Source organism: Haliotis cracherodii, unplaced genomic scaffold (genome assembly GCF_022045235.1).
Source record: "Haliotis cracherodii isolate W230 unplaced genomic scaffold, xgHalCrac1.p SCAF_26, whole genome shotgun sequence".
Taxonomy (NCBI): Eukaryota; Metazoa; Mollusca; class Gastropoda; order Lepetellida; family Haliotidae; genus Haliotis; species Haliotis cracherodii.
Window position 1 is genome coordinate 1,765,963 of NW_027266282.1, and position 18,768 is coordinate 1,784,730.

Here is an 18,768-nt window from a genome sequence, read left to right on the forward strand (position 1 = left end):
TCTTCATTGAAGAGGGAAATCGCATCGTGTTTAGAATGTGTAGTAACATTTTACCTCGATAAGAATATATTCTGGATTGTCCATTATTTTTCCTATAGAATCCTCTATCCATGTTATTGAGTAAATAACGTCTTATTTCAAGTCCCAGAACATACAATTGGTATTTCTCCCCATCCAGACCTTCTTGCTGTAGAGCGCATTAGCATGCCCTGTGTTTTTGTTTCGTAAAATTCCTCCAAGTTAAAATGTGTGTTTTACCAGAGATCATATTAAAAGTGTCTGGTTTTACTAACCATTTCTTCAGCTGTATGGATCTTTCTCTGTTTTCTTTCGTGCTGAATAATGATAATAGTGAGTGAGTGAGTTGGGTTTGGCACCGGTTTAACAGTATTCCAGTTATATCATGGCGTGCCAGCTTAATGTGGGAGGAAAGCCCGAAGTGATGCAGGTCTCAGACGTTTGCCACTTCGGTGAAACCCACGAGCAAGGGTATAATAATAATGATAATAATAATAATAATAATAATAATAATAATAATAATAATAATAATAATATTTTTTAATTGTCAAAAACCTTTACCACGTTTTAAATCTGTTATTTTTTATTGTGATCATTATTAGAGAATGGTCCGATTTGAAACTTGGTATAATTTCGGTTTTTACAAAAGAGGTTATGATATTATATTTCTCATTATAGCCCTGTTTTTGTTTACCTTCGTCACATTATTTACATCTTGATCCTGTTTGCAATATTTGTTATACGACTCATCCGGCACGTGGTATAAAACCTAACGCGGGACGCACTGAACCCCCTGTACCCCTTTTTTTGTGTATTATAGTGTAGAGAACAGCCTCTTTTAATTATGTGCGGAAATCTTGGAAACCCTTATAAGAAACAATAAAAACTTAAAGGCAACACTGATTATTTGCTGTCACAATTTGCTGATGATACTACATGCGTGTCAGATGGTATAGAACTATGTTTGTGTGCGACTATGCAGGTTGTCATCACCTCTCCGTAAAGCCGTCGACTGAGCAAATCGCGTAAAGAGAAAAAGATAGAAAATTAAAATAAAAAGAAACGAAAATTATCTTCTGTCAGATAGAAGAGGAAATAGTGCAGTAGTATGCCTCTATGTTTCGATGAGAATGTAAATGCATTGTATAGGTCTTATGTGATTCCCAACAATCGTAGAGAATATGTAAATATGATAAAATAAAAAGTCTCAAATGCCCCCTCTAGGACACCTAGGATTGTCGTCACATTAACACAGTCATGTTTGACGACACACAAGGGCAGGTGCGTTTGACGACACACTAGGACAGTTATGTTTGAAGACACCCTAGGACAGTTGGGTATGACGACTCACTACGGGACAGTTGGGTTTGACGACACACAAGGACAGTTGGGTATGGCGACACACTAGGACAGTTGGGTATGACGACATACTAGGACATTTGGGCATGACGACACACTAGGACAGTTGGGTATGACGACTCACTATAGGACATTTGGGTTTGACGATACACTAGGACAGTTGGGTATGACGACACACTAGGACAGTTGGGTATGACGACTCACTATAGGACAGTTGGGTATGACGACACACTAGGACAGTTGGGTATGACGACACACTGGGACAGTTGGGTATGACGACACACTAGGACAGTTGGGCATGACGACTCACTATAGGACAGTTGGGTATGACGACACACTAGGACAGTTGGGTATGACGACTCACTATAGGACAGTTGGGTATGACGACACACTGGGACAGTTGGGTATGACGACACACTAGGACAGTTGGGCATGACGACTCACTATAGGACAGTTGGGTATGACGACTCACTATAGGACAGTTGGGTATGACGACTCACTATAGGACAGTTGGGTATGACGACACACTAGGACAGTTGGGTATGACGACACACTAGGACAGTTGGGTATGACGACACACTAGGACAGTTGGGTATGACGACACACTAGGACAGTTGGGTATGACGACTCACTATTGGACATTTGGGTATGACGGCTAAATATCCAACAAGAATCATATACTATTTTGTAGTACATATACTTCGCTGTGTTTGTACTATGCACCAGTCTGAAACCACACTGTAACAATTATGTGGGAAATTGGGCTTCATACATTTGACGTTCTGCTAAATTCTCTCCAAGATGATTTTCTCAAACAGTTTACCCACCTTGGATATCAAGGTGATACCTCTGCACAGGGGCCTTACCCGGGAAAATAAACTTGTGAGCTCATAAATGCTGTAATAGTTTGACATAGCCAGGCTTTTACTATGTTGCCGATAAAAGATTTTTTTCAAGGACCATTGTAATGATTTGCAAATGAGATTAGATCAAACTCGAGTAACAGATGTATCACGTAGATAAACCTATGCTAATAGTTCTCAAAACTAGGCAAGCACCAGTATTTCCAAATTATGATTGTCAAAACAATGACCTCCTGACGGCGCACATATAGAACACCGAAGTAGTAGACAAACATAAAAAAGGCGAACCAAACACAAGCAGGTTCTAACAACAATGTCTTGAAGAAATTGAAACAAGTCACGTGCACGTTCACGTTCTCTGACAAATTGCAAGCCAAAGCAAGGTTTTGAAAAACAAATAAAAAGACTACCTCATCCAATGAGTCTCGTCAAGACGTGATAGATTAATGTTTTGTTGGTTTTCGGACTGGTCTTACTTTATGTAATATTTGTCAAATTTTTCATACACACAATCACATTCATAATTTTAAATACACGTACACCCAATGGAGAATCCAAAATATTCGATTAACAGCCATTTCTCGAAATGATCAGTTAGATCCCTTTGGTGTAAATCCATTTCTTTGTAACATTCCAGTTATAAAATTACTTCGGTGATTTGCTCCAATGTCCAATCTTTTTTTTTTAAAATGGGGCGTTTTGACGAAAGTGCATGTTTCATTTTGGCACTGGTCCGTTTTGACTGGTTTTGAGATTATTTTACCCGTGGACATCCAATGTGTGTAACATTGATATGCAATCGATATACATCAAAGCATCGTAGAAAATGCCTATGATCAAGAGCGAGGGTAATATATATAGCGAGCTAAACTGTTCAGCTTTCCAAATGTCTGAGGGAAATCCCAGAGGTCGGGGAAACCCCGGTGACGTCACACCGAATCTCCGGTCGCCATGTTATTAGACGCAGAGTTTGTTGTCATTTTGTGACAGTTTCAGTTTTTACTTGGCTTCTGGTTTTAATATCCTAAACATGTCACTTGAAGATCCATTTTTCGTCGTACGAGGGTAAGCCAGCATAAAGTATGATCTTGATTTTCAGAAATATATGATTCATTGAATCTGTTTTGTGCCGCCACATCAACTCAAGCATGGTCCCAAACATGAAAATCTGTTAGCAGATTGGAAGCACTTGCAACATAATTTTACATATTCAAGTTTATGTTCATTTTACATGTTCCAAGTTATGTTCATACGATATATTTGCCATTATTGCCTGTGAAGGTTTTGCCGACGCACCTTTAGATCTTCTCATGCCAATCCGCAAGGTAAAACGCCCAGACCCTCTATGTCGCTTCCAGTTGGATCAACACATGGCATGTGCAGATTGATCTAACTAGTACCAACATCCATCATCTATTTAACAGATAATGACGAGGCAGTGAACATAAATATTCACAAAAATGTTATCCTACTTTGTAAACCTGTGACACTGAGGATGTTGACCATACACCAGTGTAGCCTACATGTGATCATGTGTAGCTGACCAACTCCAGCATGGTTCATGTGCTGGATTCGTTTGACAAACCTGTGGAACATACATTCCAAGTTGATTATTGGACTAACCATTGATTAATTTAAAAAAAATTATTTTTTTACTTTCCTTCTTTATTCATCTCAGCAGGTACATATGTATACATGTCATGTCAATAGAATTGTGGTACATTATATTCAAGAAGCATACAGCTATTCATATATATATATGTATTCTTGCCTATAAAGTCAACATACTGTATTATCAGTATTTATTACAGATTGGTTTTTAAACAAAGTGTGGAAGGAAGATCAGAAACTAAACAAGTTTGCATAGCTACTATTTGTAAATGACATTATCTTTGCAATAACTAATTATCTCATGCTGTATTTGTTCAAAACGTGGCATTAATCTTTTCCTACATTGTCTGTATATTACTTGTTTTGTTATTAAAAGTACAATATTTAATGGGTTGTTATGCTTGCCTTGAAATCCAAACAAAACATTTTCTCTGTTCAAATCAATGGTTCCTTCCACAACAGATTTTATCCAAATGTACAGTTTCTCCCAAATCTTTCTTACATATTCACACGCATACAACATATGGATTATAGTTTCAGGTTGATTTGTACAGAAAGTACACAAAGGAGAGTCAACATATCCAATTGATATAAATATTTGTTAGTTGTAAGAATGTAATGAATAATCTTTAACTGAAACTATCTAATATCTTCACTTTGAGTGCATCTTTTTGCAATCAATATATGTTCTTGCCAATCTGTTTCACAAGATGTCTTATTTATTATACTTTCCCATTTTTCAATGCCATGAAATTTAAACAAACTCAGATGCTGTTTATCTGGTAAAATTCTTCACTACCTATATCTGTATATATTGGTTTAGCATGTTAGCAGATGTGATATATTGAATGGCATGGTTGGTCGAGTAGATATTGAATCGAAAACATTGTATTCCTTTACCTAACAATTTTTTTTAACTGCATAAAATACAACCCCATCATATTCTATATAATTTGTTTCAATTCCATACATATGCACAAAAGAATCAAATGTATAAATTTACCTTTTCTCATCCACTAAATCCCCAATGAAGGTTATACCTCTGCTTGACCAATGTTTATGAATGACATTGGTCGATTTCCTGTTTGTATTCTACAATTAAACCATATTATCCATTGATTAATAGATTGATTATTCATGTTAGTAAAATGAAATTATAGCATTTTTCTCTATGTATCATTCATGTAAACATGGTAAATATCAAAATATAAGATATGAAAACTATGCGAAAGGATTAAGAAACATCCTATTTATCATATACTAGATTCCTACTGGGCCTATGTGTTATCAGGATTTTTCTTGTTAAAACATTATAGAAATTATAGTTGATGTTTATGCATTGTTAAGTAATGATGTAATGAAAAGGCAATTTGAGAAATGTAGATGAAAGAACTGCTACAGTGGTGCGTCATGTGTTGTCAGTGAGGTGCAGAAGGCGCTGCAGACAGCTGGTGGACTGTACACGCGCTGGAGGGAGCTGCACTCACAGACAGGAGGGGGGTCAAAAGAAGAGTTGGAATGGACCACAAATGAATTACGGAACAGTTTGAGAAGTATAGAATGGGACTTGGAAGATCTAGAAGAAACTGTTGGTATCCTTTGTGTTAAACATGTTACAGCAGTCCTGTGACACTTAAGTTAGATTTTGCAGATAATGAACTATAGCCAATAATTAAGATAATAGTGGTCTTTAAGCTTAAGTTAACTTTCTTAGCTGGGAACCATTTTCTTCACTTTTAAGGTTTTAGCTCATGGTAAACCCATCAGCAAAAGATGTTTCTTTTCTTTATTTTTGTCAAGAAGATGTAGATTGGTATTAGTGACCGACACTGTAAACACACACAGTAAACTCTTGGAGGTGTTCCTTAATGTCAACACAGGTATTGTTGAAAAAAATCCAAAGAAATTCAAAATTGATGAATATGAGCTGAAAGAACGACGCAGTTTCATTGACAAGACCAAATGGACAGTGAAGGTGAGTCAGGTTTGTGGCTGTCATTCTAAAGCTTGGCATTGCCACATCAGTGTAATTAATAATGTTGCAAGAGTAATAACTACGTCAGGCAGCTGAGTGCATGGTTTCTAATACAAAAGAATTTCATTTCATTAACATTCTGGAACATTTACTTGCTTGGTATATTTATATGAGAAATGAGCAGTGTGCATACAGAAAAAGGCCCATCCACTGGTGCCACATTCATACCCCTGATAGAGAAAAATTTCCATCCACTGGTGCCACATTCATACCCCTGATAGAGAACAAGGTCCATCCACTGGTGCAACATTCATTACCCTCATACAGAGCAAGATCCATGCACTGCTGCCACATTCATAACCCTCATACAGAAAAAGGCCCATCCACTGGTGCCACATTCATTACCCTGATACAGAGCAAGGCCCATCCACTGATGCCACATTCATTACTTCATAGAGAGCATGGTCCATCCACTGGTGCCACATTCATTACCCTCATACAGAGCATGGTCCATCCACTGGTGCCACATTCATTAGTCTCATACAGAACAAGGTCCATCCACTGGTGCTACATTCATTAGCCTCATACAGAAAAAAGGCCCATCCACTGGTGCCACATTCATTACCCTCATACAGAAAAAGGCCCATCCACTGCTGCCACATTCATAACCCTCATACAGAAAAAGGCCCATCCACTGGTGCCACATGGATACCCCTGATAGAGAACAAGGTCCATCCACTGGTGCCACATTCATACCCCTGATAGAGTACAAGGTACATCCACTGGTGCCACATTCATTACCCTCATACAGAGCAAGATCCATGCACTGCTACCACATTCATAACCCTCAAACAGAAAAAGGCCCATCCACTGGTGCCACATTCATACCCCTGATACAGAGCAAGGCCCATCCACTGGTGCCACATTCATTACCCTGATACAGAGCAAGGCCCATCCACTGGTGCCACATTCATTACCTCATAGAGAGCATGGTCCATCCACTGGTGCCACATTCATTACCCTCATAGCGAGCAAGGCCCATCCACTGGTGCCACATTCATTACCCTCATACAGAGCATGGTCCATCGACTGGTGCCACATTCATAACCCTCATACAGAACAAGGTCCATCCACTGGTGCCACATTCATTACCCTCATAGAGAGCAAGGCCCATCCACTGGTGCCACATTCATTACCCTCATAGAAAGCAAGGTCCATCCACTGTGGCCACATTCATTACCCTCATAAAGAGCAAGATCCATCCACTGGTGCCACATTCATAACCCTCAGAGAGAGCAAGGCCCATCCACTGCTGCCACATGCATTACCCTGATAGAGAACAAGGTCCATCCACTGGTGCAACATTCATTACCCTGATAGAGAACAAAGGTCCATCCACTGGTGCCACTTTCATTACCCTCATACAGAGCAAGATCCATCCACTGGTGCCACAATCATAACCCTCATACAGAAAAAGGCCCATCCACTGGTGCCACATTCATTACCCTCATACAGAGCAAGATCCATCCACTGGTGCCACATTCATTACCCCCATACAGAGCATGGTCCATCCACTGGTGCCACATTCATTAGCCTCATACAGAACAAGGTCCATCCACTGGTGCCACATTCATTACCCTGATACAGAGCAAGGTCCATCCACTGGTGCCACATTCATTACCCTGATAGAGAGCAACGTCCATCCACTGGTGCCACATTCATTACCCTGATAGAGAACAAGGTCCATCCACTGGTGCCACATTCATTACCCTTATACAGAGCAAGATCCATGCACTGGTTCCACATTCATACCCCTGATACAGAAAAAGGCCCATCCACTGGTGCCACATTCATACCCCTGATACAGAGCAAGGCCCATCCACTGGTGCCACATTCATTACCCTCATACAGAGCAAGATCCATCCACTGGTGCCACATTCATTACCCTCATACAAAGCATGGTCCATCCACTGGTGCCACATTCATTAGCCTCATACAGAGCAAGATACATCCACTGGTGCCACATTCATAACCCTCATACAGAAAAAAAAGGCCCATCCACTGGTGCCACATTCATACCCCTGATAGAGAACAAGGTCCATCCACCGGTGCCACATTCATTGCCTTCAGAGAGAGCAAGGCCCATCCACTGGTGCCACATTCATTACCCTCATACAGAGGAAGACCCATCCATTGGTGCCACATTCATTACCCTCATACAGAACAAGGTCCATCCACTGGTGCCACATTCATTACCCTCATACAGAGCAAGGCCCATCCACTGGTGCCACATTCATTACCCTGATACAGAGCAAGGCCCATCCACTGCTGCCACATTCATTACCCTCATACAGAGCATGGTCCATCCACTGGTGCCACATTCATTACCCTCATAGAGAGCAAGGTCCATCCACTGCTGCCACATTCATTACCCTCATACAGAACAAGGCCCATCGACTGGTGCCACATTCATTACCCTCATAGAGAGCAAGGTCCATCCACTGGTGCCACATTCATTACCCTCATACAGAGCATGGTCCATCCGCTGGTGCCACATTCATTACCCTGATAGAGAGCAGTGCCCATCCACTGGTGCCACATTCATTACCCTCATAGAGAGCAGGGTCCATCCACTGCTGCCACATTCATTACCCTCATACAGAGCATGGTCCATCCACTGGTGCCACATTCAATACCCTCATACAGAGCAAGATACATCCACTGGTGCCACATTCATTACCCTCATACAGAGCATGGTCCATCCGCTGGTGCCACATTCATAACCCTGATAGAGAGCAGTGCCCATCCACTGGTGCCACATTCATTACCCTCATAGAGAGCAAGGTCCATCCACTGCTGCCACATTCATTACCCTCATACAGAGCATGGTCCATCCGCTGGTGCCACATTCATTACCCTGATAGAGAGCAGTGTCCATCCAATGGTGCCACATTCATTACCCTCATAGAGAGCAAGGTCCATCCACTGCTGCCACATTCATTACCCTCATACAGAGCATGGTCCATCCACTAGTGCCACATTCATTACCCTCATACAGAGCATGGTCCATCCACTAATGTCACAGGGTGGTTGGGTAGCCTAGTGGTTAAAGTGTTTGCTCGTTCGAGCATAAGACCTAGCTTCGATTGTGTGAAGCCCATTTCTGGTGTCCCCAGCCGTGAAATTGCTGGAATATTGCTAAAAGCGGCATCAAGCCATACTCACTCACTCACTCACTCACTCACTCACTCACTGTTGCCACATTCATTACCCTCATACAGAACAAGGTAACCCTAGGAAGATGTCTAATGCAAAGCTTCGAAGTAGATTATATTCCTGTCACAACAAAAAGGCTGGGGTTTTTCATACTGTTTAGTTTTTGGAGTTCCCAGACAAATCGCATGTGCTGAGAGCTTATTCAGGATGATCAAAGCCTGCAGTTTAACTATAGGGTCTCTTAGAAACCCCTAAGGAAACATCAACAGAGTTGTCTCCCCAGACAACTCTCCACTTCCTGAGCTTGGAGTCAAAACAAAACATGACAGATGATGAATATTTGACACTTGTTTATGAATAACAAGCACTTTATACTGTACATCGACTTTTTAGTGTCCCTTCATTAGATGACCTGTATGGAATTAATATATATATACATGCTCTTATGTTTACAAAAGAATGGATCGATGTACAAAAGTAACAATATTATGTCTATCCTTCTAAGATATTTGCTGGTAACAAACCAAAATTCTCCATACCAACATCCATCACTGGAATAAAAAACCTGCAAGAAAGAAGCCAGCCACAGATGCCAATGCAGACTTGAATTACAAAATATCACTTCTATGTCATTTTAAATATTATTATGAAAACCCTTTTTATCATCATCATCAGGATGTTTAGTGCAATATTTAGTTTTCTTAACTGATCTAATTCATTGTAAATAATAAATTTGTTACAAATATTGTGGTGAAGAATGTTGTAGGATGTAGGATTATAGAGCTACATTATCACAATCAGGGAGATGCATTTGTCTATAGTTGTTTTAGTTCAGTGCTTGATGGCAATATAGCATATGATAAACTGTTTTGGCAACATTGAAACACATGTTTCGTTTGACATTATGAACCCGTATTTCTCTACATTAGTTAAAAGACAGTATTTGTACAACAAGGTTAATATTCAAGAGTAGAAGATGGCATGTACAAACCTTGGTGAGCGATATCAATGCTTGATTCTTTTCTGTGCTATTCTAACAGTGACAATAGGCAATTGTTACAAGGGACTGGATTGTGTACATGCCGGAAGTTATAATCACCTAGAAAACGGTTGCTTAGTGCAGGCGAATCAAGGGCAGATAAGTATGTTTCTTATGGACCCTACAGGTAATCTCAGGTGTAAGCTAGGCCAATCAGCAGACAGATCTTCTAGGCATGGGGCAATTTGTAGGTTACACAGAAGGAAACTAACAACTAATTGTATATCATAAATACATATATAAAAAAACATGGAAAGAAAAAACTTCATCGGCCACAGAGACTGTGCTTGGCAATTTATACACAAACTTGTTAAGTACCACAGTCAAATTGTAGGACCTCCTTTCTGATGTTGTCAAAGGGCGACAAGTTTTAGTGCAAAGCTGGGTAAATATCTGCAAGGGAGATTCAAAATGCTGTCTTGGCCTATTGTGATTCATTGTGACAGTCTTAGAGACTTAAGTAAGCAAACATGGTGTTCTTGCTAGCTTTTGAAACTGCCAGTCCTGCCAGGACTGGCAACTCTAAAATTACCAGTTCCTCCTAATTATTGTCGATCCCAACTTTTTACATGTTCAACATTTAAAAAAAACGTATAAAATTTACCTGGTAATAATTCTTTAAAAATCATGTTCAATGCAATGTCGTCATCTCTGGAGTAACTAAGTCATTCACACAGAGTTCAGTCACACTTTCTCCTTTTTTTTAATATCTTGAGAATGAGTCGCTATATATATATATATTCAACCTCGATGCAAAGCAAAATGTTATTTCAAGGGGACACCCTGATTGTAACAGACAAGCTGAACAGACAAGTGTTGCATACTCACAAATAGATAACGCTGAGACCATCAGTGTCTTCTCAGTGTCTCATCCATCATCATGCAGACAAACCAACAAAACTATCTTCTGATGCTTCCTCTGTGAAATATGTTCCAAGAACTGGTACTGTGTCAGTGATGCCATCTTGGATTTATCACTCTGCAGGAAACTGTTAGACCATGTTGTTGGGTTACTATGATTCAGTCAGCAGGTAAGGAAGTTAATGTTAGCTTGTCAAGCGATAATGACAAGGTTTGTGTTTTGTGTTCTAGGATATGAAGGATGAGTTGTCCAGCCCAGGGTCGCACAAAGCTCGTGAGGGAAATCCCAGACAGGTAGATAGTATAGCAGCACACAGTACACAGCACACAGCACAGGGCACATGGTACACAGTACAGCTACAGTACAGCTACAGTACACAGCGCACAGTACACAGCACACAGGACTCAGCACACAGTACAGCTACAGTACACAGCACACAGTACACAGCACACAGCACACAGCACACAGTACACCTACAGTACACAGCACACAGCACACAGCACACATTACACCTACAGTACACAGCACACCTACAGTACACAGCACACAGTACAGCTACAGTACACAGCACACAGTACAGCTACAGTACACAGCACACAGTACAGCTACAGTACACAGCACACAGTACACAGTACACAGCACACAGCACACAGCACACAGTACACAGCACACAGTACACAGCACACAGCACACAGTACACAGCACACAGTACAGCTACAGTACCCAGCACACAGTAGAGCTACAGTACACAGCACACAGTACAGCTACAGTACCCATCACACAGCACACAGTACACCTACAGTACACAGCACACAGTACACAGTACACCTACAGTACACAGCACACAGTACACAGCACACAGTACACAGCACACAGCACACAGGACTCAGCACACAGTACAGCTACAGTACACAGTACACAGTACAGCTACAGTACACCGTACACAGTACAGCTACAGTACACTGTACACAGTACAGCTACAGTACACAGTACAGCAACAGTACACAGCACACAGTACACAGTACAGCTACAGTACACAGTACAGCTACAGTACACAGTACACAGTACAGCTACAGTACACAGTACACAGTACAGCTACAGTACACAGTACACAGCACACAGTACAGCTACAGTACACAGCACACAGTACAGCTACAGTACACAGTACACAGTACAGCTACAGCACACAGTACACAGCACACAGTACACAGCACACAGCACACAGTACACAGCACACAGTACAGCTACAGTACACAGTACACAGCACACAGTACAGCTACAGTACACAGTACACAGTACAGCTACAGTACACAGCACACAGTACACAGCACACAGTACAGCTACAGTACACAGCACACAGTACAGCTACAGTACACAGTACAGCTACAGTACACAGCACACAGTACACAGCACACAGTACACAGCACACAGTACAGCTACAGTACACAGCACACAGTACAGCTACAGTACACAGTACAGCTACAGTACACAGTACACAGTACAGCTACAGTACACAGTACACAGCACACAGTACAGCTACAGTACACAGTACACAGCACACAGTACAGCTACAGTACACAGTACACAGTACAGCTACAGCACACAGTACACAGCACACAGTACACAGCACACAGTACACAGTACAGCTACAGTACACAGTACACAGCACACAGCACACAGCACACAGTACAGCTACAGTACACAGTACACAGTACAGCTACAGTACACAGCACACAGTACAGCTACAGTACACAGCACACAGTACAGCTACAGTACACAGTACAGCTACAGTACACAGCACACAGCACACAGTACACAGCACACAGTACACAGCACACAGTACAGCTACAGTACACAGCACACAGTACACAGCACACAGCACACAGTACACCTACAGTACACAGCACACAGCACACAGCACACATTACACATTACACCTACAGTACACAGCACACCTACAGTACACAGCACACAGTACAGCTACAGTACACAGCACACAGTACAGCTACAGTACACAGCACACAGTACAGCTACAGTACACAGCACACAGTACAGCTACAGTACCCATCACACAGCACACAGTACACCTACAGTACACAGCACACAGTACACAGTACACAGCACACAGTACACAGCACACAGTACACAGCACACAGCACACAGGACTCAGCACACAGCACACAGTACAGCTACAGTACACCGTACACAGTACAGCTACAGTACACTGTACACAGCACACAGTACAGCTACAGTACACAGTACAGCTACAGTACACAGCACACAGTAAACAGTACAGCTACAGTACACAGTACAGCTACAGTACACAGTACACAGTACAGCTACAGTACACAGTACACAGTACAGCTACAGTACACAGTACACTGTACACAGTACAGCTACAGTACACAGTACAGCAACAGTACACAGCACACAGTACACAGTACAGCTACAGTACACAGTACACAGTACAGCTACAGTACACAGTACACAGTACAGCTACAGTACACAGTACACAGCACACAGTACAGCTACAGTACACAGTACACAGTACACAGTACAGCACACAGTACACAGTACAGCTACAGCACACAGTACACAGCACACTGTACACAGCACACAGCACACAGTACACAGTACAGCTACAGTACACAGTACACAGCACACAGTACAGCTACAGTACACAGTACACAGTACACAGTACAGCTACAGTACACAGCACACAGTACACAGCACACAGTACAGCTACAGTACACAGCACACAGTACAGCTACAGTACACAGTACAGCTACAGTACACAGCACACAGTACACAGTACACAGCACACAGTACAGCTACAGTACACAGCACACAGTACACAGTACACAGCACACAGTACAGCTACAGTACACAGTACACTGTACAGCTACAGTACACAGTACAGCTACAGTACACAGTACACAGCACACAGTACAGCTACAGTACACAGTACACAGCACACAGTACAGCTACAGTACACAGTACAGCTACAGCACACAGTACACAGCACACAGTACACAGCACACAGTACACAGTACAGCTACAGTACACAGTACACAGCACACAGCACACAGTACAGCTACAGTACACAGTACACAGTACACAGCACACAGTACAGCTACAGTACACAGCACACAGTACAGCTACAGTACACAGTACAGCTACAGTACACAGCACACAGCACACAGCACACAGTACACAGCACACAGTACAGCTACAGTACACAGCACACAGTACACAGCACACAGCACACAGCACACAGTACACCTACAGTACACAGCACACAGCACACAGCACACATTACACCTACAGTACACAGCACACCTACAGTACACAGCACACAGTACAGCTACAGTACACAGCACACAGTACAGCTACAGTACACAGCACACAGTACAGCTACAGTACCCATCACACAGCACACAGTACACCTACAGTACACAGCACACAGTACACAGTACACCTACAGTACACAGCACACAGTACACAGCACACAGTACACAGCACACAGCACACAGGACTCAGCACACAGCACACAGTACAGCTACAGTACACCGTACACAGTACAGCTACAGTACACTGTACACAGCACACAGTACAGCTACAGTACACAGTACAGCTACAGTACACAGCACACAGTACACAGTACAGCTACAGTACACAGTACAGCTACAGTACACAGTACACAGTACAGCTACAGTACACAGTACACAGCATACAGTACAGCTACAGTACACAGTACACAGCACACAGTACAGCTACAGTACACAGCACACAGTACACAGCACACAGCACACAGTACACAGTACAGCTACAGTACACAGCACACAGCACACAGCACACAGTACAGCTACAGTACACAGTACACAGTACAGCTACAGTACACAGCACACAGCACACAGTACAGCTACAGTACACAGCACACCGCACAGCTACAGTACACAGTACAGCTACAGTACACAGCACACAGCACACAGTACACAGCACACAGTACACAGCACACAGTACACAGCACACAGTACAGCTACAGTACACAGCACACAGTACACAGCACACAGTACACAGCACACAGTACACAGCACACAGTACAGCTACAGTACACAGCACACAGTACACAGCACACAGTACACCTACAGTACACAGCACACAGTACACAGGACTCAGCACACAGTACACCTACAGTACACAGCACACAGCACACAGCACACCTACAGTACACAGCACACAGTACACAGTACACCTACAGTACACAGCACACAGGACTCAGCACACAGTACAGCTACAGTACACAGCACACAGGACTCAGCACACAGTACACCTACAGTACACAGTACACAGTACACCTACAGTACACAGCACACAGGACTCAGCACACAGTACAGCTACAGTACACAGCACACAGGACTCAGCACACAGTATACCTACAGTACACAGTACACAGTACACCTACAGTACACATCACACAGTACACAGCACACAGGACTCAGCACACAGTACACCTACAGTACACAGCACACAGTACACAGCACACAGTACACAGCACACAGGACTCAGCACACAGTACACCTACAGGACACAGCACACAGTACACAGTACACCTACAGTACACAGCACACAGTACACAGGACTCAGCACACAGTACATCTACAGTACACAGCACACAGTACAGCTACACCTACAGTACACAGCACACAGGACTCAGCACACAGTACAGCTACAGTACACAGTACACAGCACAAAGTACACAGCACACAGTACAGGTACACCTACAGTACATAGCACACAGTACAGCTAAACCTACAGTACACAGCACACAGGACTCAGCACACAGTACAGCTACAGTACACAGTACACAGCACAAAGTACACATACAGCTACAGTACCATGCTTCATGGTCTTCTGTGTTCACCTTGACATTGTCAATTCGAGAGTATGGCTGGGTCTTTGTACAGGCTCTCATTATTCTCCTTTACAGTAAAGCAAGGCTGTAATGGTGTTATGTTGGTAGGTGTCACCCCGCTGAACATGTGTGGGATTCTTTACAGTAAAGCAAGGCTGTAATGGTGTTATGTTGGTAGGTGTCACCCTGCTGAACATGTGTGGGATTCTTTACAGTAAAGCAAGGCTGTAATGGTGTTATGTTGGTAGGTGTCACCCTGCTGAACATGTGTGGGATTCTTTACAGTAAAGCAAGGCTGTAATGGTGTTATGTTGGTAGGTGTCACCCTGCTGAACATGTGTGGGATTCTTTACAGTAAAGCAAGGCTTTAATGGTGTTATGTTGGTAGGTGTCACCCTGCTGAACATGTGTGGGATTCTTTACAGTAAAGCAAGGCTTTAATGGTGTTATGTTGGTAGGTGTCACCCTGCTGAACATGTGTGGGATTCTTTACAGTAAAGTAAGGCTGCAATGGTGTTATGTTGGTAGGTGTCACCCCGCTGAACATGTGTGGGATTCTTTACAGTAAAGCAAGGCTGTAATGGTGTTATGTTGGTAGGTGTCACCCTGCTGAACATGTGTGGGATTCTTTACAGTAAAGCAAGGCTGTAATGGTGTAAGGTTGGTAGGTGTCACCCTGCTGAACATGTGTGGGATGATGTGATCATGGTGATGCTTTATTGTTTATCATATGTATATTCCAGCTTAACTGACTGATACGACTCAGTTCCCCTATGTGCTATGTTATCATTAGTTATGAGCAACATTGAAGATGACGGATGAGTTTTCCAGGTTTAATGTTCCTTATCCAAAGAAGTTGATAGGAGCACTATATATACAAGGTCTTTCTTTTCCTGCCCAAGCAAAGGAATGTTTCTGGAAATCCAACAAACAAGTTAAATTTCAAAGACATTTCACAGAAATGTGTCGACTAAAGCTTGCATGAGAGGTTAACGTTTCAAAGAGTAAATCAATGGACAGTACTGATGTGAAGAGAAGTGTCAGTCGGCATCACTGTTAATTACTCAAAAGCAGGAAATTCGCGAATAGGGTTTGACGAAGATTGTGCATGTCCCAACTCTCAGCATGAGATGATGTGACAATGTCATGAGGAATTCTTGTTTCATGACCATCAATATATTGTTCTGTTGCAAAATCAATCTTTGTTTTTGTTTATGTATCATTTCCGGGATAGTGATGCACAGGAATAATATTCTATTGGCTTATGTTCATGTACAACAACATATGTGCACAAATGTCCATATTTTTTTACTTATCCTGCATTACTCCTTAATGCATTCACTGCTTACCTTACGACAACAAAAATACAGCGTATGGCATTGGTCTTGGGTAAAGAAATAAACTTGTTTCAAAGTCCCACTCCTGCTATTTATACGGACCATCACAGCTTTTATGTGACCTTGATGACAAGTCATCTTCCCCACATCACTGCCTGTCGCGCTACATGTCTCAGCAGAGCTCTTCAAATTGGAAAAGTACTGGATATAAGCTTTGGATATAATTCTAAATTTTATCAGCGATGGGTGGTGTATTCTCTTCATATTGCTTTCACTAAGTTGTGTAGTTTAATGTGGGTTATTTAGGCGTATAAAGACTTTGCCTTTTTTCCCGCCACATGCTCGTTGTTTCCCGCCATTTTTGAAATTGTGTTACAATTGTTTGCCTGCAAGGGTAGTCAAATTGTTTACAATTCTCAGCTATGTATGGATAAACATATTCATGTGTTTTTTAAATACTAGTAGCTTTGGTGCTACATAGAGTTTGCTAGTATCAATATTTGTATACACTTTCAACTTGTAAAAATATCTGCTGATAGTATATTGTATAATTCTATGTCAATCTTCCAACTCCGTCTAATCTAAAATTCTCTATTTTGCGTAACTTATGCTTGCGTGGAAAAAAATCTTCCAAGAATCCTCATGCAAACAGATTTGCTCTCCAAACTTTAAATGTAATTTTTGTGCACCTCACACTCCAGCGAGTTTTGGAAATTATAGACAGGTCATTCACAAAAGTATTTTGCGTGCGTCCCGTCGAGTGGCGAGGAAGATGTCACAATCGCTAGAGATTAGCGACGGACATTCTTCTGTCATTACTACGCAGCCGTTATCTTTATTGCGTAATATGTAGGGCTGCATGGTATTACCGGTATACCGGTATACCGCAATATGAAAATGAAACAATTACGTATTGCAATACGTTTGTGATGTACCGGTATATTGACAATGATTTTGTGTTTCCAAATTTAACTTGCTTATGCCTAATTATTATTACTCTTTCAACACTGTAGGACCGTAATACCGGCCAAGAAGCATTCCAAGACACCGTAGGCCGGTAGACCGGCCAAGCCGTAGTCACGTCAAAATAGTAATTATTTTTTTAACCTACCAGTCATATCTTTCATTTATTAAATCTATCACATTTCACAATGTCTGAAATACGTATTCCATTTCAATTTATCATTTTTTATCATTAGATTAAGAAATTATTCACTATTTCCCGTAATGTTATTTAAAATAAAAATCTCGGACACGCACTTCGAAAACGGGTCCACATCGAACATGTCAAAGAGCAAAATAAAGACGATCCCGGCAAAGCTTTAAATATAGTATATAAAGTTATAGATACAATCAACAAAAATATATCTAAAAGTTGTCAAACTTATATTACTGCTAAGTTATTATTTCCATCTTTTCCTGCGATCGCTTGTAATGTAAATCAAATGACATCTCAGCATTCGTCGCCTAAATTCTCGGCTCGGACCCGATGTTTAATGCCAAAATATATGCATGAAAAATCTTTGTCACAGCTCGTAACCTAGCACGATACATCAACAAAGCACCATATTTG

At 41.8% G+C, this 18,768-nt stretch overlaps 1 protein-coding gene across 3 annotated transcripts in view; it reads left to right on the forward strand.

The window, feature by feature from the left end:
* Nucleotides 1–3,148: 3,148 nt before the first annotated feature.
* LOC139473032 (syntaxin-6-like) overlaps nucleotides 3,149–18,768 on the forward strand; it is a 38,811-nt gene continuing 23,191 nt past the window's right edge. For 2 of the 3 annotated variants that reach the window (XM_071255543.1, XM_071255544.1), the window contains exons 1-4: nucleotides 3,149–3,305; nucleotides 5,274–5,443; nucleotides 5,732–5,826; nucleotides 11,174–11,236. In XM_071255543.1, coding sequence (XP_071111644.1) covers nucleotides 3,271–3,305; nucleotides 5,274–5,443; nucleotides 5,732–5,826; nucleotides 11,174–11,236 — 363 coding nt within the window. In that variant the 5' untranslated portion in view covers nucleotides 3,149–3,270. The remainder of the gene's footprint in view (nucleotides 3,306–5,273; nucleotides 5,444–5,731; nucleotides 5,827–11,173; nucleotides 11,237–18,768) is intronic. The other variant, XM_071255545.1, reaches the window with a different exon arrangement.